We start from the raw sequence: 27978 nt of genomic DNA, 5'->3' as shown, positions 1-27978 counted from the left end.
GCTAGTTGCCAGGGCTGTTTAATGCTAGTTGCCAGGGCTGTTTAATGCTAGTTGCCAGGGCTGTGTAATGCCGAGCAGAGTAGTAATATCGGGGAGGAGGGGGAGCACCAGGAGCCACCAAAAGAGCCGCGGCCCACCTGAAGAATTTATATGTTTATTTATTGCCAGTTTCTTATATAGCGCAGCATATTCCGTTGCGCTTTACAATTAGGACAACAGTTATAGAACAAAACTGGGCAAAGACAGACAGACATAGAGGTAGGAAGGCCCTGCTCGCAAGCTTACATTCTATAGGGAAATAGGCATTGATACACAAGGATAGATGCTACCTGTTACATAATGGTCCACCAGATTGCTAGGTTCTTCTTAATGGGTTGTATGATATGATCACCCAGCAATGTTGGAAGACAAAATGTGAGGTTGTATGGACTGTACAGAGAGGATGTAACTGGATAGGAAAGCATTGAAGGTTATGTGGGTGGGTCTGGATTTTGGTAGGCTTGTCTGAAGAGGTGAGTTTTCAGGGAACGGTTAAAGGTTTGTAGACTAGAGGAGAGTTTTATTGTGCGTGGGAGGGCATTCCACAGAGTGGGTGAAGCCCAGGTAAAGTCCTGTAATTTTGAGTGGGAACAGGTAATACATGTGGATGAGAGACGTAGATCTTGTGCAGAGCGGAGAGGTCTGGTAGGGAGATATTTTGAGATGAGTGAAGAGATGTATGCTGGTGCAGTTTGGTTAATAGCCTTGTATGTAAGTAAAAGTATTTTATATTTAATACGGTAGAATACCGGTAACCAATGGAGGGACTGACTGAGCGGATCAGCAGACGAAGAACGTCTAGCGAGGAAGATTAGCCTCGCAGCTGCATTTAAAATGGATTGTAGTGTATGAGAGCCTATGTTTGGGAAGACCAGTAAGGAGACTATTACAATAATCAATGCGGGATATAATGAGTGCATGGATTAGAGTTTTTGCAGTGTCTTGTGTAAGATAAGGGCGTATTTTGGAAATGTTTGTAAGGTGCATGTAACATGATTTAGAGACAGATTGAATGTGTGGAACAAAGGACAGTTCAGAGTCAAGGGTGAAACCTAGGCAGCGAGCTTGTGGGGTAGGGTGTATAGTTGCATTGTCAACAGTTATGGATATATAAGGTTGATAACTACTCTTGGCTGCTGGGAAAATAATTTATTCTGTTTTGGAAATGTTGAGTTTGAGGTGGCGAGATGACATCCAAGATGAAATGGCAGACAGGCATCCAGTGACACGAGACAATACAGATGGTGATAAATCTGGGGAGGATAGGTAGATTTGAGTATCATCAGCGTACAAATGATACTGAAATCCGAAGGAGCTGATTAGTTTACCAAGAGAGAAGGTATAGATTGAGAACAGTAGAGGACCTAAGACTGAGCCTTGCGGCTGTGCCTTAATATACCATTTGGTGAAATTGAGACTTCCTACTACGAATTTGGGACTTTAAGATGAACTAAGAGACTTGTCTGGTATCAAATATCAATATCCTTATATCACAGAGGATGGGGTTTTTTGCAAATTGTGTAATTATATTGTGGATTTCTGGAGGTGGTGGTGACCATCTCAGCACTTACTGCTGCACTATTGAGTTGGAGTGCTGGTTTTTAATTTTTGTTTGGTACCTCTCATTACATGTAGTTAGGCTGTGCAGTCTAGAGCCCCTCCCTATGTACCCAAAATTGTGTATTTCTACATACACCTAAAAGCATGAGGCTCCTTCAGTCTAGAGTAGCACCCCTCCCCACCTTTCCCTGATGATTTTAAGTAGGGATCCTAGCATTTTCTGACTGCACATTGAACAAGGCAATGTTAAGGTAAGACCTATACATTTATATACTGGGTGGAATTCAAATGTTTGAAAAGTCGGTTGGGTGTCTGTTTTTTCCTGTCTATTAGATAGGAAATAACAGACTCCCAACTGACTTTTCAAACATTTGAATCTTCCCCACTGTGTCAGTTGTGGGGTGATTTTTGGTGCGTGGGGCCTGAATGGTTGTGGCTGGGCTGCTTAAAGCATCACAGTAGCACTGTATAAAACTTTACTTATTTGTTTATATATATGTTAAATTTTTCACGCCATCATTTTTCACCCCTATAACATTTCCAACACATGCAATGTGCCCCACGCCCCAGGTTTCAACCCTTACAATGTTAGGGGGATCAGTACTAAATCCCGCTGGACAGGATCCCGGCGGTCGAAATACCGACGCCGGAATCCCGACCACACAATCCCGACAGGGGTGGCGAGTGGAATGCAGCCCATTGCGGGCTCGCTTCGCTCACCACGCTGCAGGCACGGTGCCTCGCTCCGCTCAGCACACTATTATATTCTCCCTCTATGGGTGTCGTGGACACCCACGGAGGGAGACTATGTCGGGATTGTGCCGGTCGGGATTCCGGCGTTGGTATTTCGACCGCCGTGATTCCATCCGGCGGAATCTTGACCGCCTCCCATGTTATGGACTTATTCGATGAGGTTACTTGGATGTGGCCATGATTATGCTAAAAACCTCTATTTATTGCAAAATTGATTGCAAACTGTATTATATGTCCAATTTAGTAATGTTTGAATAGTGCACCTGCATCTATTTTCTCTTTGTGTGTGACACTGTAAGCCTAAGCAAGGTAGCACATCTCATTCCATGTAGCGTGTGCTGTTCAGAGCCTCTCCCTTTATAACCTCAAATGTTGTATGTATAACTTCAGAAGTCATTTTGTGCTGCAGCAGTGTTGTCATTTAGTCGTCCTAAGCAAATTAATCTATTGAAGAAATTCGATTTACAGTCCGAACCTTTCCTCCATATCTTAACTTAAAGTATTAATTGGTTTACTCTTCTTACACCTTAATTTGCATATCTTCTAAAGATAAGGTGAGGACTGCCTAACGATTGGTTTAGTATAAGTCATCTGTTGCTAGGCAGACTAGTTTAATTAGTGTATTGTAATTGGTTAGGGCCAGCCTATCATTATGATAATGAGCGGTTACTATGTGGTATGGTATTTAGGGAGAGTCCGACCAGAACTATTCCTTTTACCGGGTTGGTAGAACACCCGCCCTCCCTTGATGAATTCTTAATTTGGCTCTTTTCAATTTGACTTACTAATCATTTATTCCTTGCTTTAGCAGGTGGGAAGGCGCTACTGGCCAGCATAAGTGGTAGTTGTGGGGCACTTACCCTTTTCGAAGGACGTCGAGTGTGTCTTGCCCTTGTGGGGGGACGATGGATGTTTCTATGAGAAACAGCCTCTCTGTTAAAGTAAAGGGTGGTGAGACCTTCACGACACAAGTTATGCTTATAGTTTTAGATGGGGCGTTTAAGTCGCTGCCATTACAGCTGGGGCGTTTCACCAATTTTAATGAGATCTAGTTGACTAGAGTTGGCTAATGGTAGCGTCTTCCTGGCCACCTGCTACGAATAAGGTCATTCGAATTAATAAATTAATGACCATTTAATCCAACATAGTTTGTGTCCATGTCTTTAGTTTTAATTGTTAAAATAGCTTAAAGTGTATTGTTAAGGTTCAAGCACAATAAATTAATAGACGACTTAAATACTTTTATACCCGCTGAGCCTTATATGCAGTATATGGTTACTGTAAACTTAAACGTGGGTTCCAAAACATCCCTGCAGACTTACAATCTTTTGTGTATTTTGCTTAGGTCAGCCTCTAATGTCTGCAGCACATCCTTTTCTTCCTCCTCTACCATCTCTGCTTCCGTCTCCTCCTCCACAGATCCCACGTCCTCCTCCTCGGCAAGTTGCCGTTTTGGTGTTGGGCAGAAATAAATTACATGACATCCTCTATGTGTATTATGCAATTAAAACTGGGGGCAGGTAAGTGTAAGCTGAGTACAGTGAGAGAGTGCACTCATACGTTTAGCAGGAAATCTATTAAGACTTAGGGGTCTACTGTATTCAGAGCCATAACTAGATGTGTGCGGAGTGTGCACCGCACATAGCACTGCAGGGTAGGGGGCGCTGTTGGCAGTACTTGTTAATTATCTTTTTTAATTACTGTCACTTGCAGCTTCCCTTTTTGAAGCCCAGCATTTCCTGGCCATCCCTGTCTCTTATCCCCACCCCTTCTGTCGCTAATACCTAGGATGGTGTAATGGTTGGCATTACTGCCTCACAGCACTGAGGTCATGGGTTTGATTCCCACCATGGCTCTACCTGTGCATAGTTTGTATATTCTCCCCGTACTTGTGGGGGTTTCCTCCGGGTACTCCGGTTTCCTCCCACAATCCAAAAATATACTGGTAGGTTAATTGGATCTCAATATAAATTAACCCTAGTATGAATGTGTGCTCGTGTACATGTGGTAGGGAATATAGATTGTAAGCTCCACTAGGGCAGGGACCGATGTGAATGGTCAAATATTCTCTATAAAGCGCTGTGGAATATGTGTGCGCTATATAAAATAACTGGTAATAAATAATAAATGGCCTTGACTTGATAGCTCTTTGTTGTTCAGTTGTCACTGTCCTTTATTACATTTCGGGATGCTTATGTGCCTGGAATTCAAACCCGTTGCCTATGGTATTGCAGTTGGAGGCTCTATTCATTGAACTATCGGCCCTTGCATAGAAAGCTAGAGAATTCCAAGCTGTTCTAACTATTTGAAGCTTACCTTGTACTTTGTGAAGGGGAGATCTATGTAATTTGTGGCCGCAAGGGATTGGATTGGACGTGTGATTGCACACTGCATGAATCTGCTTGATTATGGTGCTGGTTATTTTTTTCTACGGGGTACAGATCGCTTCATATAGTTAGAAATCTCTTAGATTTTATGCAGTATCAAGTGGCTCAGTGGGTGAGGTGTTTAGCTGGGATGTAGCAGGTTGTGGGTTTGAGCCCTGGGAATGGCAGTATATTGAAATGTGTTATTTAATGAGGGGTATTGTGGCTGAATGGCAGCGAGCTCTCGTGTTGAGTGCATGGATGTGGTATAAAGAGGATTTGTGTCCAATTCCATTTTCTTGCAGTGTCTATAAGTGTATGTGTGCATTATTTATATATGTAAAATGTGCCAGCTAATAGAGCTTCATTCATTATATATCAAGTCTTTAATCTATTCGGATTATTTACTTATTTCCATTTGAAAAACTAAAGGAAAGAAGATTCCCATTAGATGTGGGAGTGCTTGTTACTTATTAAATTTTATTAAAAACAGAGGTGACACAAGGGAGGTGCGGGTCACACCCAGGTGTCACCCAGGCCATACCCAGGTGTCACCAATGACAGGAACCGAGTGCTGCAGTGCATACTTGCCTACCTGACCCCCTCCATGAGGGAGAAAATGCTCTGTTCCTGGACTTTCCTGGTAATGTATGATTGCCATCACCTGTGGTGAGCTAGTTAATTGATAAGAAAGGTGTTTCACCACAGGTGATGGCAATCATACATTACCAGGAAAGTCCAGGAACAGAGCATTTCTCCCTCATGGAGAGGGTCAGGTAGGCAAGTATGCTGCAGTGTGATATCCTTAAGCACTCGGCTCCTGTCACTGTGGAGTTGGCAGTGCAGCTAGAGTCTCCGGGGGCAGCCTGCACAGCCCCGGAGGGAAGTAATCGGGGTCTTCCTATGAGGCCATGCCTCTTTAGTGATGTCAGTGGGGTTTCCACAAGATCAAGTCCAATGTGTGGGAAGCCACGCCTCCTTTTTAAGTGCATGCCCCTACATCTAATGGTGTCCCTTGGCCACACTTGGAGTCACCAGACACTCTAGTCTTTTACATATGTGACACTTTTACTTTGCATACAAATAGGTTAGTGCAATGTTCACACGTAGTAACACAGCATTCTGCAACTTGTCAGAAATAGAACTGGGCAAAAAGTTATTTCCTGTTTTATTAAATTATGAGATGAATATTATCTCCACGTGAGTTTCACATTTCCTCCTGTCATTGTTACAAATTACCCAAATAATCTCAGTGCCATTAAAGTGCATCGACAAGAACCAAATTTGGGCAGGGGCCTGGCAATGCTACTTAAGCCTCCCAGGACTCTCTCCCAAAGGTTCAGTCGATGCTCTCACTCCGCAAGCTCCACTTAAGGAGATTACTCTGGTCTTTTATAAGTCTACTGTACATTGCCAGCGCCCCTCAACTTCAGGCCACCTGTAGTTCTGCCTTTGTTATTTATTATCTACTCTGGTCCACCCGTCTATACATCACTAATGCACCTATTTGTACAACATCATAGGCAAGATGTAATAGCGCTCCGAGATTGTCGGAGGTGTGGGATGCCGCCAATCTCAGATTTTTTTGTAAAGGGGCAGTCATTTACAAGGCAAAACCATTCCTTGTGGCAACCAATCAGCATTGACGTAACATTTATAATTTGCATACTATAAAAGTATACAGAGCAGCTGATTGGTTGCCATGGGCAACTTCTCCACTGGCTCACTTCTCCACTTTTATCACTGCTTAGTACATGTCCCCAAAGTCTGAGAATGATCGGCATCCCACACCTCCAGCAATCTCAGATGCTTTTACAGTACATCTCGTCTCATGTCTGCTGTTTCGAGATATATGCTCAATTTGAAATGCAGAGTGTTAAGCCTACCTTCATATCAGTATAATCCAGTGGTAATTTTGCTGACACTAAATATGACATGATGGGATGGAAATATGATTGTGTATTGCACTTGTTTGTCTAACAAAATGAAGGCATTCATTTGTATATGATATATGGGAGCACTATGGTAAGTCAGACTCAGTATGTAACACATTCTCAGCCTACTGAGCCTATATTACTAAACACATAGTTAAAGGTATCCAAACTTCTCAAGGGAATTTTAGAGAAACGTTCTTCAGTAAAATCCATTACAGTATCATTAAACTGTTTGCAAAACGGACTAACATTAGACTAAAATGAAAACTGATATCAACTGACTAAATCTTGACTAAAACAAGTAAAAGAAAAAGACAATTTTAAGTAAGCGACTAAGACTAAAACTAAATAGAAAATTCATGTCAAAATTAACACTAATGTGATCCAATATTAAGCACTTACCAACAAGTGACTGTGAGCACGGATTTCCCAGTTTAATACCAGACTCTTTTCATATCCACATTCAAACACACAGTATAACGACTGTTCTGTCCCAACCCACTCTACCACACAGTTGTGGAAAATGCAGCGTACATGTCAGGATAATTAGCAATCTTCAACTTAATGGGAAGTAGCATCATGTCAGGTTTTCAGTTCAATATCCTGTGATGTTTTAATGGAAAGCACAGCTGCATAATTCATGCATGCAGATATACATCACAATCCACGTGTAAAAGAGAGCGGCACACAGATTCTGATAATAATATTAGATATATTAATTACACTATACAGCCTGGTAACTTTGCAGGCTGTGATCACATTTGTCCGCCTACAATTTTATTGGAACTGGTCATCGATTAGCTATTACATTCCACACTGACACAACCTCTCATCAAACTGCAGGCACGTGCCGTGTATCATACACCATTCACAAACAGTTCCACCTGACGCTCTGCATCCAATCACGCGGAGTCCCACTTTAACCCATTCAGGCTCTACTCCCATTGCAAACAGTCAAAACTCCTAATGTGGACAGGCTGCTATGTATTCTGAAGCCTGCGATGATACAAAATATATCTGAAAATGTAAATCTGAAACCTGGGGAGAATTTTGCAATGTTGCAGGTGACCCTATGTCTCCAGTTTCCTTTCATGCCATATAAAAGGAAACAAGAATGTACAGTACTTGACTTCAGCATAATGAATATTTTAAAAAGGGGTCATAAATAATTACTACATGGGAGAGACGTGAAATCTATTTTTATATCACCAAATAATGCGATGTAGTTTTATACGGTTTTATTTCTCTTTTTACAGACCTGGACATTTGTGTGTTACACTATCACAAGCATTCCACCTTCACACAATAGAAAACCAATAACAAGCATTGAGCTTATAGTCAGCAGTAAGCAGACCTTAGCATTTGCAGCCTGAACTGCGTACATCTCACACTGGGTTCGTGGTAATTTTATAAACCCTGCACTTTCCACCCAAGTGGCAATGACACCAGCTTTCACTGAAGCCTTATTACTCTTAAAAGAGCAATTTAGTTGCTCGAACAGCTATTAGGATCAGGCAGCCAAGCTTTGAGCTGTCAGTACAACTGCCTCTCATCTGTTTTGACCGAGCCTAGCATATTTTCACTCTCTATCCTGCCGGACACAGTGATTACAGTTTTTTTTATATTTGTCAATCAATCTTTTAGTGAAAACAAAGGGACATATCCTGAATATAAGCAAAGTGACGGGGAGATATGTGAATTTTCCTGCGTGTACTGGCAGCAGTGCTCTCTGTCTGCTGTATGCATTGATGCAACAGAAGCATTGAGAAATGTGCTTTTCCTCAGGGCAACATCTCTGAGATATTGCTTCTACATCCAGCGATGGCAAACCAACTGTGTGCTCTGATTCTTCAGTGATTAATCACTTCTTCCTCAGACACACACACACAGAAAAAAACAAACCAGGGGAATCGTGGAGTAAAAGGAGATGTTGGGAACTGTATGAAATGAGCATCTGGACATGTTATCTCCAGGAAAGAACAGGAGAATCACCCCTCAACTTATCTTCATCCTAATACTGGTCTTTAATGGTGGGACCCTGAGTAAGGTTAGCAGGACCAAAGGCAAAAACTGGAAAGGTGGTAAGTGAGGAAAGTTTTCTACAAATACCAACTTGTATGACTGTTGTTGCTATGGACTTAGTAGTGGGCACTGCTACAGTATGTGTCTTTGGAGTTTTTGCATTCTTGGCAGATCTCTGAATACAGTACAGTTTAGCTTTTTGTGTGCTGATGCTAAACCGTAAGGGGCAGAGTGTCAGCTCTGTTGGCTCACAAGTTGTGTTGTGTTGTATTGTGTTGGAGTGAAGCGTGAAATTTGCACTGCCAGATCCGAAGCCGGTTATATATTGATTCCTAGTTCTGTGTCTTATAAGCTCTGTCAATGTTAGCAAATAAAATTCAGAGAGGATTTAGGTTGTGGGCTCCGTCGGAATGATGTGTATTGTCATTTTGGAAGCTGTGAATTTTCCAATGCCAACAGCTAAATGAATATTCCAGGGCTGATGTGATTATTGAGGTAAATTAGATTGACCTTTATTAAAAGAATTGCATAGAGAGAGAGAAAGGGACGGCAAACGCTTTGTAATGTTAGTATCACAGTCAGATTAAGTTTTGTTTTAATTGGAAATAACTACTATAAGATGTATAGAAAATAATGAAGTTCTGGTTGTTTTTCGTAACCCTTTTTGGTGTGAAAAATGCACAGCCGCTGATGCCAGAGGGTTAAAGGGTAGTTCCACCAATGATAAAATGGAATATCATAAGTTAAACCTAATACCAAAAGATTATTAAGATGCGGTCTGAAGTTCACACCATTCTGTGGGTAGTACCCAAGTCTTGCTCATGCCTGGCTCTGCTGAGTGTGCTTCTGATGGCGTACAACACACTGCCAATCTGGATATAGACCCAACCGGTCAAAGCGAGAAGAGTCCTGTGTGCTTTTTCTGCAGACTCCCCATTTCTGGCGACTTGTCCTTTCTTTCAGTTACAGTAGGCAGAATATTAACCAGCAACAACATACAGTACTACTAGAATAAGCAGGCGAGAATAAACAACACATTGGGGAGGGCCTATTGGATCGCCTTTAGGCCACGTCCCAAGTAAGAATTCTCTCTGGCAATACAACTGACATATGATATTACGCCCTAAACTGAGTTTTCAGTTCCAGGTAGAACTAGCCTTTAAATAAAGTGAAAATTTTTGGGTGCCCCCAAATGTATGAACATTTTGATGTAACGGCTGTTTTTGTGTTTGTGTTTTGTTTATTGGAATCATCAAAGTCATTTGGTTGCAGTTTTATGTCAGCAAGGAGCTTTTTACTCACTGGTGTTTCCATGATATGTGCTTCTTTTCCCACAGCTATGCGTTGTAATATAAGGTTAACGAGAAGCATCAACATTAAAAAAAAGAAGTTTAAATAATTTATAGAAGCAGTCACTCAGCCCCTCCTTTCTGGGATTCTTTTGTTGCATTAGGGCACTGCGAATCCTCTACCTACAGTACTTCTATGGCCAACTTCCAAGAGCCACTTAGCCTGTGCTGCTAGGGCAAGGGGATAATAAGTGCAATAAAATGTTAGACCTGAGAATTGCTTTGATAGGATGGATCGTTATACTTTTACAGCAGTACATAAACAAATTGACATATATGTAAATCAGGATTGGGTTTATATTCACATCCACTGTATATTTTGTTAAAAATGGGCACAGTTTTTACTGATAGTTTTTATGTACTTTACTATACTGTATTACTTGTTTGAGTTGATGTAATGAAACAAAAAAGAGGAGGAGCCTTTTGAAGGCATGCGACGCTAAAAATACACTAGTCTTATACACATAATAGCAGCCATATAAGACTGCGCGATTCAGTAGAAACTATGGTAGCAATAGCACCAAGGTATGGTACACAGCGATATCACTGCTTTCTGGATAATAGGCTGCATTCTCGTGAATATTGGTACAATATGGCTTCCTGCAGTATGCGCGGGCGATAAGAAGAGTTTCAATCCCTTTTCAAACAGATCACAGTGTATGGTCAGCTAGTGTGCCCAACTAAGTTGGGATCTATGTACTAATCCTTGGGAACATATGCAATAGGGTCGGAATTTGCCGGAGGTATGGGATGCCAACCAATCTCGAACATTCTTTTAAAGCGGCAGTCATTTACAAGGCATGGCTCACCCTGTAACATGGAAGTTAGGAGTTGATTGGCTGGTACTTTATCTCCGTCCACTTTATCTCTCTCTCCGAGGCTTACTACATAGACCTCTAAATAGATTATTATACCATTTATCCTCCACCATTTGAATTTTTATACAAAACTCTACCAATACACCATCATCTGTTCTTGTTGTATGTTGTTAAATTGACTTGATTAATAAATAGCTGGTAATAATTAGTTTACAAATCATACTGTGATTTTCATTATATGAAATAATGTGTTTGTTAAGATGGTTCCTCCACTCTGTATCATGGTGACAATTGGTGACATATCAGAGACTGGTGTCACCAAAGCAAAGAAATAAATGCATACCTATTATGTAATACAAGTATTCGTACAGTGATGAAATACATCAAAAAGTCTAAAGTTGCATATACAATAAAACTGTTGCATTATTATTGTTTACACCTAGAGTGTAGAGTATGTTCTGTCCACCAGTCAAGTTTACCCTTCCTTATATACTGTAAGTAGTATAAAATACTATAAATAGTATTATTATGTATAACCAGTGTAATTATTAAAACAGATTAAGAGGGAAATGTATCAGTCCGTCTAAAGTGGGCAAGTAGAGAAGTTGCCTGTATTAATCAATCAACTTCTAGTTATCAGTTATCAAGGAATTTGGTATGATATACCGACGGACAGGATGCTGGCGGTCAGAATACTGACAGCGTCCTCCTAACCATCAGAATCCTGACAGCCCCCCAGTAAATACCCTAACCCTCCCTTTGGGTGCCTAACCCTAACCCTCCCCGGTGGTGCCTAACCCTAACCCTCCCTTCCCTGCTGCCTAAACCTAACCTCCTCTTTTAAGTGCCTAACCTCCCCTCCCCCAGTACCTAACCATCCCCTGCCCATCCCTGCACCCTTACCCCCCTCTAATGCCTAAACCTAACCTCCCACACCCCTAAAAGAACGTTTGGGATTCCAGGCATTGGTATTTTGATGTCGGGATCCCAAGCTCCTTCGGGATTTTGATGCCGGCATTATGCTGTTGTTCTGGATTCCGGGGCCGGTGTTTCAACTGCCAGGATCCCGTCCGGTGGGATTTTAACTACATCCCTTATCAAGTACATGCTATAAATTGATAGGTAGAATGTGATTGGCTGCTGTGGGCAAATTATCCACCTGTTCTGGTTTGAAACATCTCCCTCTAATTATATGTCCAAATAGCATGGAAACTGTGTCCAACCGGTTCCCGCATGCTCAGTTGCCACTTTGGCAGTCCAGTGCTGGTGTATGAGGTTCTCTGTCAATCCTGGAAATCAGACATAGCTGTCACCTCTCAGCCCTTTGCTTTGGCTTCTCATCCTGCCAGTCTACACACCTAGAGACCTAGAACTGCGCAGGATCTGCCAAACACCGGGCAGAATTAATGTAGTTCCTGTATAGTCAACATATTATTGTACTGTGGGGGTCATTCCGAGTTGATCGCTCGCTAGCTGTTTTTAGCAGCCGTGCAATCGCTATGCCGCCACCCCCTGGGAGTGTATTTTAGCTTAGCAGAAGTGCGAATGAAAGGATCGCAGAGCGGTTACAATTTTTTTTGTGCAGTTTCAGAGTAGCTCAAAACCTACTCAGCACTTGCTATCACTTCAGACTGTTCAGTTCCTCTTTTAACGTCACAAACCCGCCCAGCGTTCGCCCAGCCACGCCTGCGTTTTTCCTGGCACGCCTGCGTTTTTCCGAACACTCCCTGAAAATGGTCAGTTGACACCCAGAAATGCCCACTTCATGTCAATCACACTGCGGCCACCAGTGCAGCTGAAATGCTTCGCTAGACCCTGTAAAAAACTACATCTTTCGTTGTGCTCGTACGACGCGCGTGCGCATTGCGCCGCATACGCATGTTTTTTAGCCTGATCGCTGCGCTGCGAACAACTGCAGCTAGCGATCAACTCGGAATGACCACCTGTGTCCTCCAAAATTAGCTTTTTCATTTTACTGTGGTCACCAGAGTAGGGCTTTACAATTTTACTTTTGTCGCTCTCAATGAGTGTTATGATCATCAGAATATGTGTATTGTGTGTTCACCAGACGGGTTTTATATTTTTACTCTAGTCACTAGAAATAGTCTCCAAATTGTTCTGAGGTCACTAGAAAATATCTCTGAATTGTACTGAGGTCACCAGAGATTTCAATGCATTGTGAAATACTTTATGGGCTTTGTATTGTACTATAGTCAACATTATATGGATTATGCATTATATTAAATAGGGCTCACATGAATAGTGCCTTGCATTAAACTGTAACAAAAGGTAATTGGTCTTTGTATTATACTGTTGACACCAGAATAAAGATCTGTACTATATTTATGTTGTTTCTGCCAAGCTGCGCGCACTATGGCCCTCATTCCGAGTTGTTCGCTCGCAAGCTGCTTTTAGCAGCATTGCACACGCTAAGCCGCCGCCTACTGGGAGTGAATCTTAGCTTAGCAAAATTGCGAACGAAAGATTCTCAAAATTGCGAATAGAAATTTCTTAGCAGTTTCTGAGTAGCTCGACACTTACTCTGCCACTGCGATCAGTTCAGTCAGTTTCGTTCCTGGTTTGACGTCACAAACACACCCAGCGTTCGCCCAGACACTCCCCCGTTTCTCCAGCCACTCCCGCGTTTTTCCCAGAAACGGCAGCGTTTTTTCACACACACCCATAAAACGGCCAGTTTCCGCCCAGAAACACCCACTTCCTGTCAATCACATTACGATCACCAGAACGAAGAAAAAACCTCGTAATGCCGTGAGTGAATTACCAAACTTCTTAGCAAATTTACTTGGCGCAGTCGCAGTGCGAACATTGCGCATGCGCAATTAGCGGAAAAACGCTGCGATGCGAAGAAAATTACTGAGCGAACAACTCGGAATGAGGGCCTATATCTTTTTATGCTAATTCCTGTAGTAGAAGTAACTTGGTATATGTTTTGAGTTATAGCGTGCACAATAAATTTGAACTTGTACAGTGAAACAGCCATGTCATATTCAATATCACAAATATATTTGACTTTTCACTTGATTGGCAATACGTCCGCCTGCCATTTACAATGCATCACCATTGTGCTCTGGAAAAAGTGTGACAGTTGGTGAACTCTCCCTGTGCACCTGCTTGGTGATCAGGAACATGTGACCTGCTGGGTGGTCTGGAAACTGTGACAGTTATTTGCAGCCACTCACTAAGCGGGGATTTTGCAAAATTTGATTCCTAAGGGGGTGAAAAGGGGTAAAATGTTCTGCCCAGCAAACCTTTGCCCAGTTGAAACCAGAAACATTATTATTATTATTATTATTATTATTATTAGAAGTAGTAGTAGTAGTAGTAGTAGTAGTAGTAGTAGTAGTAGTAGTAGTTTGAATAATTAATCCTGATAATCAGTGAAGAACATTGTAAAACAAACTACTGTATCTACTGAAATTTATTTTTGTTCATCATTTGCTGTTTAATAATTACAGTCTTTGTAATTCGCACTTCTGCTTGTTTATACTTTCAGAAGTAGACTTGTATAATGAGTGAAAGTGCCCAAGACGGATTATTTTCTTTATTCATAGATAAATAGAACAGATATTCTATAGAAAAAAACAGGAGATTACAGCAACTATCATTATTACTTTGCCACTTCTAGCCAATGTTCTAGAGGATGAAAAGATCAAGGTGTCTGTCTCCTATATGGGAATGGTTTAGATAGAAAGACTGCTTTAATCTCACATGAGTGGTGGAAGGGTATTGCTCTGTTCCAGCTGTATTAGTAATATAAAAAAGGCTCAACAATATACAGTACTGTCTTTCTTTAAACAGGATCCTGTCATTCACAGTACAGTGCTGTTGTTTTTCCATGGTTGACTTACACTCCAGCTCCCACAATTTCCTCATCGCCCCAGGAGCTTAGAGATAATCGAAGTGCTGTACAGTGATTACAAAGGCCTATGGGCAGGATGTATCGAGCCTTGGTGAGAGATAAAGTGGAGTCACTGGCGTGTTTATAATGGGTGCAATATGTGCAGTGCACACGGGCCCCCAGGGTCCATGGGGGGCCCACACTGCACACCCTGCACCCATTATTTTTCATACTTACCCTCCGGAGTCCTGTGGTGCTGCAGGAATTACTGGGGAAATGGCAGGACGCCATTTTTCCAATGTTTTGTGCATGCACAGTAGGAAAAATCTCTGGGAAAATGGCCACCACGCTCTAGGCTCTGGGACAGCGCTAGGATCCCATAGGGACCCTAATGCCCAGAGCAGCACCGCTGCCGGCTACAGAGGAGGGGGCCCAGAAGGATCGTGCACACGGCCACCTCCTCTCTAGAAACGCCTTTGAGTGGAGTAGTTGGCAACAGCAACCAACCCGTTTCCAAAGCTGGTTAAAACTATAAGATATATTGTAGGCCTATGATATATCGTACCGATGAAGATCGTATAGTGTGTACTCCTGTTCTATATCTAGCATCAGCGACCATCCTCACACACCTGCAAGGGACAATGTGATCTGGGGTCATCTCTGCTGGGACCTTGCAAAGTCTCAAGTTACTAGACCCCCACCGTACAGTGGCCCTCATTCCGAGTTGATCACTCGCTAGCTACTTTTAGCAGCCGTGCAATCGCATAGTCGCTGCCCACGGGGGACTGTATTTTTGCTTTGCAGGAGTGCGAACGCCTGTGCAGCCGAGTGGTATAAAAACATTTTGTGCAGAACAAGACCAGCACTGTAGTTACTTATTCTGTGCGATGATTGCTGTGACAAAGGACTCGGAATTGACATCAGATACCCGCCCTGCAAATGCCTGGACACGCCAGCATTTTTCCAAACACTCCCAGAAAACGGTCAGTTGACACCCATAAATGCCCTCGTCCTGTCAATCTCCTTGCGTTCGGCTGTGCGAATGGAATCGTCGCTAGAAGCAGTGCAAAACAACGATGCTCTTTGTACCCGTACAATGCGCGTGCGCATTGCAGCTCATACGCATGCGTAGTTTTGCCGTTTTTTTAAATGATCACTAGGCAGCGAACAACGGCAGCTAGTGATCAAATCGGAATGAGGGCCAGTGTCACAGGTACGGAGTCTCTATTTACACACAGGACATCACTGTGGATTTACCATAAGCAAGGAGCTGAGTATCCTAATGATCTGTACATGTGAGTCTATTAAGAATTATTAGAAGTACTAATATATAATCTGCCATTGTCCTGTATCGGACACTTATAATTATTGAGACTGCGTCATTCTACAGTAACATTAGATATACATTGCAATTAATGTTACAGGAAATGCACTATGAGGGTTATTCCGAGTTGATCGTAGCTGTGCAAAATTTTGCACAGCTACGATCAACTTTCCTGAGATGCGGGGGGACGCCCAGCACGGGGCTAGTCTGCCCCACATGTTAGTCCGGCCCCCCTCACAGAAGTGCAAAGGCATCACACAGCGGCGATGCCTTTGCACTTCAGGAGTAACTCCCGGCCAGCGCAGCTTTAGCGTGCTGGTCGGGAGCTACCCCTCGCTCCCTTGCCCACAGCGGCTGCGTATGATGTCACGCAGCCGCTGCGGCCCGCCCCCCATTCGGTCCGGTCACGCCTGTGTTGGCCGGACTGCGCCTATGAAATGGCGGCCAAACGCCACTGTTTCGCCCCCTCCCGCCCATCGATCGCCTCTGCCTGTCAATCAGGCAGTGGCGATTGCTGTCCTGCTATGGCCGTCGGCCGTCTCGCATGCGCAGACGCACAGAGGCGCTGACGCATGCGCAGCAGGGACCCATTCGCTCTGCTGCGTGAAAACGCAGCGAGCGAATGGGTCGGAACGACCCCCATTGCTATTATTGTGTACACCAATTGTGACTAATTAGCTCCTGGGAGTACTATTTGTATTTTTAGATTTGATTTTTAATAAAGCATATATTTTATATTTTATTGTCATGTGGATTGTGCCTTCCTGAAGCGCCAGGCGTAGCATTTTTTTAAAGATGACCTCAGTTTGGGAGGTTAGACACACCTCCAGCTACATTGGCTGCACCAGGAATCAGGCTTTCCAAAGTTTTCTTCTCTGTGCAGGTATTAGCGCCGCAGGGTTAAATTTCCTTTGTACTCCTGTTACGTCTAAACTAATGACTCCTGGTGAGCCTTTTGTGATACCTTTTACCAGTAACAACAGCAATCACACCGGGCACACAGATGCTGGTACTGAGCCCTCCTTTAAAATAATTCAGATGGAGGATCAACTTGGCAGGTGGTGTCGCTGAGCCCCAGTGGGTTGGCATCAGCAAAGACCAAACTAGCAAAGAAAAGTGCACCCAAATACTAAAAACAACATAAGCACTAAACGGGATGTAGTTACTTTGCCGGCAATCGGGATCCCGGAGGTCAGGATACCGATGCCCGACTCCCGACTACTGACAATGCCGCCAGCTGGAATCCCGGCTAACGGGCTATTCCAACTCATGGGTGACCACAACACTCATAGAGTGGGAATAGAACCATATGGCAGGAGCAGCGAGCCACCGAGCCCGCAAGGGACTTCGTTGCGCTGGCCCACCTACCGGCATTCTAGGGCCCAGGATCCCCTCAAGACAGAGAGACAGACATAGCAGCCATACCTGGCCTATAAAAAATTTCTGAATCCACCCCACATCCTTCCTCCAGGCAATCACTGGCTTTGGATAACTGTCAATCACACAGAACTCACATCCGCAATCCCATATCACTGACACAAAATGGCCACAATTTGTCACAGCCTTGGAGTTAACAACCATCAGGATTATATACAGCCTTTGTTATCCTGTCTGCAGAATAGCATTGTCAGGAAAGTTTTTTCCTAATGAATAGTCTTTCTTCATATGCACAGTGCCGGACTTGGGTGTGAAGGGCCTGCTGAGGGAATGCAGTTGTAGGGGCACTTGTTTAGGGGTGTGGACAGTCTCCAGAGGGGGTGTGGCCAGCTGCCACAAAGGCTTGGCTAACCATTAGAGAGAGCATAGTCTGGGCCCCTTGATAAATATATCATGTACAATATACAGGTTGAGTATCCCTTATCCAAAATGCTTGGGACCAGAGGTATTTTGGATATGGGATTTTTCCGTATTTTGGAATAATTGCATACCATAATGAGATATCATGGTGATGGGACCTAAATCTAAGCACAGAATGCATTTATGTTACATATACACCTTATACACACAGCCTGAAGGTCATTTTAGCCAATATTTTTTATAACTTTGTGCATTAAACAAAGTGTGTGTACATTCACCCAATTCATTTATGTTTCCTATACACCTTATACACACAGCCTGAAGGTCATTTAATACAATATTTTTAATACCTTTGTGTATTAAACAAAGTTTGTGTACATTGAGCCATCAAAAAACAAAGGTTTCACTATCTCACTCTCACTCAAAAAAGTCCGTATTTCGGAATATTCCGTATTTCGGAATATTTGGATATGGGATACTCAACCTGTAATTAGAAGTATTGTATAAGCATAATACATATGTATAATGTATAATTCAAGTATACTCGGGGCAGGATGTACTAAGGGAAAAATGCAGTAAAACCCCCATTTTCGGGGGTTTTACCGCATTTTCAAATGTACTAAGACCCGGCCGCCGGTTTTTCGCTGCCCAGGGTATCGCCATCTCTGGATGGCGATACCCTATAGAAGCCTATGGGCTTCTTACCGCCGGCCGCCGCAACCCGCCACCTCCGCTGCCCCCCGCCGCAGATGCTGACCCCCCTCCTCCCCGGCATACCTTCCTCCAGGCAGCCTGGACCTGGAAGGTAAACTCCTCCTCCCTCTAGCAACGCAGCCGGAGGTCCTTCTGGGTGCAGGGGGGAGGAGGAGGCGCCGGGGACAGCCTGCTCCCTTGTTCCCAGCAGCTGAGGAGAAGGAGAGCCCAGGGAGGTGACGGAGACCCCCCGCACACTACCTTACAGGTATCGCGGGCGGCCTCCGTCACCACATTGCGATGTTGATCGCATATGTTAGTACATACGCGATCAACATCGCTGCGATGGGTGCCGATGTGTGTTAATACATCCTGCCCTCTATCCCTAGAGGAGGCGGTGGGCGACTCGATCCCTAGAGGAGGCAGTGGGCGACCAGGCAGTGGGGCCCACAGGTGGTTTCCCCTGTACTCCTGTGGACCAGTCCAGCCCTGCCTGTGCATGTTAAAGGTTTTGAGAATGCAACCCATTTTCTAATCTTCTCAGCCTAACAATGCCGTATTCAGTGTGGTGATCTGAGCGTGTTCCTCTCTGCTTCCAGACAACTTCCTAATGTCAGACCTAAACATAGCTGAAGGCGAATATTCCCCAATAAACCCTGGCAGTATCGTCAGTCTTAGCGTGTTTTATCCTCTGCTATTGTGTTCACATCTGACCTTTGTAGAAATGTTGCATTGTAATTAAAATGTCCAAGCTTATATGTTTAGTAAACTTGAAACACAATCATATTTCTACTGTCACTGCTGATTTGAAGATCACAGGAAACATGACAACTATGTGACAGTCGTGGTTCAGAGTTCCATTGTTTTTCTAACCCTAGTTATTATTATTAATATTATATGCATTTGTGATCATTTTATCCTTTTCACTGTCAGTGTGTCTAGGGCGTGCTGGGCATCAAACATTCTAATTTCTTTTTTTAAGCTTTTAAGACATGTGGCTCGATCCCTAGAACTGATGATGATGATGATGATGATGATGATGATGATGTTCAGGGGCCGCAGCTGGTTGGCTGGATGCATCTAAATCCCTCCCAGTTATGCTAATCTTCTCATAATAATACTGCTGCAATTTATTTGCAGGATTACAATGCAATAAGTGATCGGTTCGCAGTAATAAAACATGTTTTCCAGTCTGCTTGTAAAAGGGAAGGCTACTAATAACGTTGGTTATGGTTTGCTTAAGAAAAACATTTTATGTTTGTGTCTTATTTTATTTTGTTACCTATGAATTGCACTATTTAGAGATGTACTGTAATACATACAGTATGCATTGCCAAGCACTGTGTAGCCATACCTCCTGATATTTTCCCGGCGCATGTGCTCTTGTTGGCTGTTGCAGTAAGGAGGCGCATTTATCTAGGCACATTTCACTAAGAATGCCTTCTGGGTGCAATGAACGTTGGTGTAACAGCTCTGTATACTGTAGGTAGAAGAATGCCTTTTTTTATCCCCTATTGGAGCTGATTCTGAGTTCCACACAAAGTGGCTGGAGTTGTTAGCAGCCACGTTTTCCTGAATGACTACTTTATGCTAATACGTACATCAGTTTTAATGCAGGGGTTAGTGTATGTGCAAGCGAAAAACCTGTGCCGTAACTGGCATAATTAATATCAGCGCTTGCACCTGCCCCATGTTGGGTACAAAGGATTCACTAGAAACAGGTGTCCGTTTCCTCGTACGCACAACTTACACTCATCCCCGAGTCGGAAAACATCCACTTAAGATACCAGTTCAGATACTGGGGGTAATGTAATAGGGTGTGAGAGATTTTGTGAGAGTTCTCCTGTTTTTTTAAAGTGGCAATCATTTACATTGCAATATTAACCTGGTTTTCCCATGTAAATGATCGCCACTTTAAAAAAACAACACAAAAAACAGAACTCTCACAAACTCTCTCACTTCCTGATTCTCACACCCTATTGCATTTCTCCTATTAAGTTAGTTTGATGTTTTTGAACTTTATGATATTTCTAAGAATAAGTGTATAATTGTATTACTATTGTAGCTATTTGAATGTGTTATTCTGTATATTGATGTAGTACAAGTTTGTATAGTTTTAAGAAATGTTTTTTTTTTAATATTGGGGGTCATTCCGACCTGATCGCTCGCTGCAGTTTGTCGCAGTGCAGTGATCGGGTCGGAACTGCGCATGCGCCGGCGCTGCAGTGCGCTGGCGCATGGTAGCTTTCGTTGCCTAGCGATCACCTCTGAGACAGAGGCGGATGCTGGGCGGGAGGGGGCTGAACGGCGGCGTTAAGCTGCCGTTTAGGGGGAGCGGTCCGGCCAATGCAGGCGTGGCCGGACTGTTGGGGGGGCATGCCAGGGTGGCTGCGTGACTTCTCACGCAGCCGCTGCGGCCAGCGGCAGTGACAATTAACTCCTGGCCAGTCGCAGGAGTTGCGCTGGCCGGGAGTTACACCTCAAATACAAAGGCATAGCCGCTGTGTGATGCTTTTGTATTTGTACGGGGGGGGGGGGGGGGGGGGACTGACATGCGGGGTGGACTAGCCCTGTGCTGGGCGTCCCCACGCATGTCAGGGAAAATAATCGTAGCTGTGCTAAATTTAGCACAGCTACGATCAACACGGAATAACCCCCATTGTACTGTGTGTTACATTGAGACTTATGAGACACCCATGTTTTTTTTAAGACACCCCTGAGGAAGTAGATAATTCAACAAAACGTGTTGGGTGATTAATCCAAATGTGACTGAAAGTGGGTGAACTTGCTGTCCAAGAGCTCACACCCCTGTAAGGGGAGGTAGATCAAATTACTAACATTCAGACCATATAGGCCTCTCTGCAATGCATATGCTATGGAAGACTTTAAATATTTTTTTACAAATTAATAACAACTATGAATGAAATATACATGAACTGATTACACGTACTTTAGTTTTGGGTGTACGCTGGTATGTGAGTCTCGTTGTAGAGACAATAAGAAGTCACCCAAATCCTCCACCTTCAAGAAACAATGTCAAGAAGGTCATATCCACTCAGGACATAAGTGTCACTGAACCTAAAGAAAAAAAGGGAACTGTGTTGGCGCACCTTAATGACTATATATAAAACATTGGGGGTAATTCTGAGTTGATCGCAGCAGGAATTTTGTTAGCAGTTGGGCAAAACCATGTGCACTGCAGGGGAGGCAGATATAACATGTGCAGAGAGAGATAGATTTGGGTGTGGTGTGTTCAATCTGCAATCTAAATTGCAGTGTAAAAATAAAGCAGCCAGTATTTACCCTGCACAGAAACAAAATAACCCACCCAAATCTAACTCTCTCTGCACATGTTATATCTGCCCCCCCTGCAGTGCACATGGTTTTGTCCAACTGCTAAAAAATGTCCTGCTGCGATCAACTTGGAATTACCCCCGTTGTACAGTTCAGTGCTATATATTGAATATATTAGATTTGTTCTGTTTGTGAATGGGCAAAAAACCTGCAGTCTTCAAGTAGTTGACTAGAAAAGAAACATTTCTATACATTGAGGAATATATATATGTATTGCATTTCTGTGTTGCTATTTGCATCTCATTAATCACCCGGCAATCTCCTACTTGCGTTGGATTACCAGCATCCCTTCGTTCATGATGGTTGTTGCCTCTTCAGCAATTACACTGATTCCCTCACCAGCTCTTCAATTAAATGATTAAGGATTAATCTTCAGTACACCACACAGGGCCTGAGTGGGTCTCCACCATTGCCCTTTTCATATTAACTTTGCTAGTAACTAATTATCAATTTTATGGGCTGACCTGCGAGCACAACATTTATACTACTGTGGCTAAATACTAATGACTTGGCAATACGTCTTAGAGTTCTCCTGGGAATATACCGTTCTTTATACAGATAAATACATACGCTACTATCACAGGACTTCCATTGATCAAACATTGTGCAGTTTATACCAGTAATTGTTTTATATAAGCGCACAAGTGGTATCAGCCCATTGCATTGTCTGCTTTATTCTCATACTGGTTGGGAATATTAAAGCTTTCTGGTGTGATTACTTTTATAATGTTAAATGTATTTCTCCCCTATTAAATGTGTATTTATATTTTATACCAGAACAGTTAAAACTCTTTATTCAGTTATATACATAGAGCAATCTACAGGAAGCAGTATAAAAGAACATGTCAATCAATACATCTATAAGCACATATGTCCCAAAAAATTTACCACATACTGTAGTCTTGTAAATGTACATTTTCGGAATCATATAGCCAAGTCATTTTATGTTTTATGTCACTCATGATACAATGTGACAGATTTACAGTACCACAGGATCACCGCAAGTCTACTTTGTGGCTGGATCATGCGGTTTTTAGTACTTGCGCACATGTCTCCGGGTGATTATAGATTCGTACACAAATCAGTCACATTTCCCCTGGCAGCTGTATTTCTGTAACTGGTTGGCAACTTGGTATATGCAAATAGGCCAGGGGTAGCCAACCCTAGTCCTCGAGAGCTACCAACAGTTCACGTTTTCCAGGTCTCCTCACAGAATCACAATGAAGTAATTAGCTCCAACTGTGGATCTTTTAAAACAGAGGTTCTCAAACTCGGTCCTCGGGGGCACACACAGTGCATGTTTTGCAGGTCTCCTCACAGAATCGCAAGTGAAATAATTAGCTCCACCTGTGGACCTTTTAAAATGTGTCAGTGAGTAATTAATATTTTAATACACCTGTGCACCTGCTAGGTTACCTGCAAAACATGCACTGTGTGTGCCCCCGAGGACCAAGTTTGAGAACCTCTGTTTTAAAATGTGTCAGTGAGCACCTGTGCACCTGCTAGGTGAGCTGGAAAACATGAACTGTTGGTAGCTCTCGAGGACCTGGGTTGGCTACCACTGACATAGGCTAAGTATGGTGAGGCGTGTCTTGGGCGTAGTCAGATTTGTAGGATGTGCATACATGAGTGCAAATAGGGATCCGTATGAGTTCCAATTAATCTCTTGCACCAGCTATAGGGCTGTTGCAAGGGGTGTGGTATGGAAGGTCGATAGTAACTAGGTCAACAGTGTCTAGGTCGACCACAATTGGTCGACAGTAACTAAGTCGACAGGGATGCTAGGTCACCAGGGTCTCTAGGTCAACATGGTCTAGGTCGACAGGTCAAAAGGTTGACATGAGTTTTTAATGGGTTTTTTGTGTCGTTTTCCCCGTACAGAGACCGGGAACCCCAATCAGTGCACCGTGTACCCTCACATGGCTCACTTCACTCGCCATTCTTCATGCACGGTGCCTCGTTGCGCTTGGTACAGGTTACTATTCCCAATCGTAGTCCACGTGGATCGTTAAGTTTGAAAAGTTAAAAAAAAAGAAAAAAAATGTAAACTCACATCGACCTTTTGACCTGTCAACCTAGAACATGTTAACCTAGAGACCCTCTCGACCTAGTTACTGTTGACCAATAGTGGTCGACCTAGACACTGTCGACCTAGTTACTGTCGACCTAGAGACCGGATACCATTGCAAGTACACGCTAATAGTGTTGATCACTAGTTGATCAAGCGTATAGATAGGTGCGGTACCAGGGCTGCCGAGAGCTGCGTGGGGCCCGGGTACTGGGGGGCATGGTAAAATATGGGAGTCGTGGCTATGCCCCCTCTGAAGAACATTTAAAAAAAAACTATGCACAGCACCTGGGGACATCTGTTCCCATCATGCAGAACTACAAAGACATTTGTCCCTCTCAGCAGCTGACCCCGACCTCTACAACAATACAACAAACCCAGGCGTGAGTAAGCAGTAGACACCCTTCCCAGCACCCTTGGGCGAGACACTTGCAATACATACATCTCGGCAGGCTCGGATTGGCCCACAAGGGTACAGGGGAAACCACCGGTAGGCCCCACTGCCTGGGGGGCCCTCCTCCTCTAGGGATCAGGTTCTAGACTCTGCACTTGAATTATATATTATACATATGTTACCTTATACTTCACAGGATTATGATGTATTCTCTACAGTACATTGCTGACATTGCTGTCATTAATCTGGCACATTATCATGCATACAATAGCGTTAATTACTATATAAATTATCAAGGAGTCCAGACCAGGTTCTCTATAATGGTTAGCCAAACCTCTGTGGTGGCTGGCCACACCCTCTTTTGAGGCTGGCCACACCTCTAATCATGGGTCCCTACCACTGCTTACCCCCGGTGGGCCCTTCATGCTCCAGTCCGACACTGCACCTCGGCACACAGTACAGTACGAACAAATATCTGCATTTACTGTAGGTCCATGCATACAGTGTTACTGCAATTGCGACTAAATTGCATGTAAATCTGAATCAGCCCCAGTATTACATATTCATATCTATTCAAAAGATATTGGGCCCCTGTGTATAATGTACATGTATGAAATGTTTCATGTCTAAAACCCTCCTTATTTGTAATTTACCGCTTTAATCATCTATAATTAATGACGTTTCCCTTAATAATATGCGACACTTGCAAAATACAGTCACTGTTTTCTTGGCAAATCAAGAATATGGATCTTTCACAAACTGGGTTAAGAAATGTATAAAGTTTTAGAAGTCTAATCTGGAATCTTATGCATGTTTAAACCAATTCATTCATTGCATTTATTCATGGGAATTGTAAGCACGGCCTTTGTTTTATTCTCAAAGTTAACTATAATATTATGCCTTTTTAAGTAGAACTATTAACTTATTCATTGCATAGGATTTCTAAAATTAGATAAACTACTGAGATAAAAGTCTTTTACTCCCAAGAGGCTTTTCAATTAAAGGAATCAATACTGTATGTGCCCTACTTTTCCAGGGACAAATATGCCGTTTTCTTTTTTGTTCAATACGCTCTGTGCTTTCCCCAATGTTGTACTCAGCCATTTTATTTTATTTATAAGCACACATTTTCTGTTACTGGTTGCAGAGGGGAGAGAAACAAGTGTGCAGAAAGTATTCCGGATTTAGGTTCCACTTTTTGACTGACTGGGAAAATTCACCTGAGAGCTGGAAATGATTAGTTAATCACTTTCATCCATTACACACATGAATTGCTCCAGTTCGCTGCTACATTTATACACTCTGCAGCAAACTCCAACTGTTTACTAACTTTCAGGGAAAATGCTCCAATAGCACATTCATTAAAAATCTATCTATCTATCTATCTATCTATCTATCTATCTATCTATCTATCTATCTATCTATCTATCTATCTATCTGTCTGTCTGTCTGTCTGTCTGTCTGTCTGTCTGTCTGTCTGTCTGTCTGTCTGTCTGTCTATCTATCTATCTAGCTACTGTATCTATGTCTTTTATGGGAATCCATACTTGACCACAGGTGAATTAATTAGTACCTCAGTTAATTTGATTTAAGGGCCCTACAGACACGGCGATACGCCGCCGAGCTGCCTGACCGCCGATACGGCAGACGGGCGGCCCGGCGGTGGGTGGGGACCAGTGACGGGGGGGGGGTTAAGTTTCTTCACTCCCACCGTCACCCGGCTCCATACAAGTGCAGGCAAATATGGACGAGATCGTCCTTATTGGCCTGCATACACAGCCGACGGGGCACCAGCGATGAACAAGCGCGGGGCCGCGCATCGTTCATCGCTGGTGCCTCCACACTGCACGATATGAACGGTATCTCGTTCATTAATGAACGAGATCATTCATATCTTGCAGTCAGATCGACCAGTGTGTAGGGCCTATTAGCCTGGACTGTAATGGCAGAGTTTGGGGAAACTCTGATTAAGCAGATGGGTGACCAAATAAGAATGTTAATCTTACAAGGACTGGTGATGAGCATAAGATGGGGAAGACTGGTAGAGAATAAGAAAGGGGCAGATGTATTAACCCTGGAGAAGTGATAAAGCAGTGATAAAACAATGATAAGTGCAAGGTGATAACGCATCAGCCAGTTAGCTCCAATATGTACATTTACAGTTAGGAGCTGATTGGCTGGTGCGTTATCACCTTGCAGTTATAGCTGCTTTATCAATTCTCCAGGCTTAATACATCTGCTCCAAACTGCTGTATGCTTTTTCCAGCAAGTCTCCTGACTGGTGTACTGCAGAGATAGTAGAGTGGGTGCAATGTCTTCTTCCAACAGTTGGCTTTGATAGGAATAAGCTGGGAATTTGAAACTGTTGTAACTTCCACTGTGGTGGCGTGTGGCTTCTTTTGCCATCTTTGGTACTGACAGCTTCTCTGTTCTTAAAAGATTTATTGGCCGTAATCGGTAATTGGCATTTAATTCCAGATTATATGTATAGCTTCATTAAGGGTTTCTTTTGGCAAATAATTGTGGTTTCCTCAAAAAAGAAAACACACAGTAGCAACCGTCTGTAATGTGACTAGTTCTAAAAACTGTTTTTCTTCTGCTGTTCCATCATAGGCCACCATCCACCCACCATATTAACAGGACGTGCCTGCCTGGGGTAGTTTTCATTGAAATTGCATGATCTTACCCAGGTAGTTAAGGTAATTACTATCATAACTGCATACAATGGGCCTGGCTCAGAGGTGTATGCATACTTTGGGGTCAATTCAATTAGTGGCGGAATTTCCGACAAGTTGGTAAAACGTTACTTTTCGGCTTCGGATTCGACCTATTCAATTCCAGTGCAGTTTTTCTGGGAAAACACGTGGATCGGCGGATTAGCCATGGATCCACGTATTTTGACGAATTTGCGGTCATTTCCGACAGTTTTTTGGGCCATTTTTCGACAATGCCAATTCAACATAAAAAAAAAATCGAATCGGCATTGCCGAAAACGAATCAAAAAACCTGTTGGAAATGCCCGCAATTGAATAGGGGGTGTCAGATTAGTGTCAGTGTGCACTTATGGGAGCTAATAGGGTGGTGGCTTATCAATCATGGGCGTGTCGCAAGCCTTTTCTGTGTGTCCCAGCCAGAGACTGTATCTTCGTTCGCAGCTATACTGACCCTGACGTCTTACTATTGATGGCCATTCTAAGCAGACGTAGTTTGATGCTGCGACAGGTGTTGTGTGCGTCTGTTGTGTAGAGATGAGCGCCTGAAATTTTTCGGGTTTTGTGTTTTGGTTTTGGGTTCGGTTCCGCGGCCGTGTTTTGGGTTCGAACGCGTTTTGGCAAAACCTCACCGAATTTTTTTTGTCGGATTCGGGTGTGTTTTGGACAGCTTAAATCATAGAATTTGGGGGTCATTTTGATCCCAAAGTATTATTAACCTCAAAAACCATAATTTACACTCATTTTCAGTCTATTCTGAATACCTCACACCTCACAATATTATTTTTAGTCCTAAAATTTGCACCGAGGTCGCTGTGTGAGTAAGATAAGCGACCCTAGTGGCCGACACAAACACCGGGCCCATCTAGGAGTGGCACTGCAGTGTCACGCAGGATGTCCCTTCCAAATAACCCTCCCCAAACAGCACATGACGCAA

At 43.2% G+C, this 27978-nt stretch overlaps 1 protein-coding gene across 13 annotated transcripts in view; it reads left to right on the top strand.

The window, feature by feature from the left end:
• The first annotated feature begins 8034 nt into the window (after positions 1-8034).
• Positions 8035-27978, top strand: part of ROBO2 (roundabout guidance receptor 2) — a 1589073-nt gene continuing 1569129 nt past the window's right edge. For 6 of the 13 annotated variants that reach the window (XM_063956325.1, XM_063956332.1, XM_063956328.1 and 3 more), the window contains exon 1: positions 8036-8733. In XM_063956325.1, the coding sequence (XP_063812395.1) occupies positions 8613-8733 (121 nt within the window). In that variant the 5' untranslated portion in view covers positions 8036-8612. Of the gene's footprint in view, positions 8734-27978 lie in introns of all 13 variants that reach the window. The other 7 variants (XM_063956337.1, XM_063956334.1, XM_063956336.1 and 4 more) reach the window with 3 other exon arrangements.

Source organism: Pseudophryne corroboree, chromosome 2 (assembly GCF_028390025.1).
Source record: "Pseudophryne corroboree isolate aPseCor3 chromosome 2, aPseCor3.hap2, whole genome shotgun sequence".
NCBI classification, from domain to species: domain Eukaryota; kingdom Metazoa; phylum Chordata; class Amphibia; order Anura; family Myobatrachidae; genus Pseudophryne; species Pseudophryne corroboree.
Note: the sequence above shows the minus strand (reverse complement) of the source record. Positions and strands in the feature narration are given on the sequence as shown.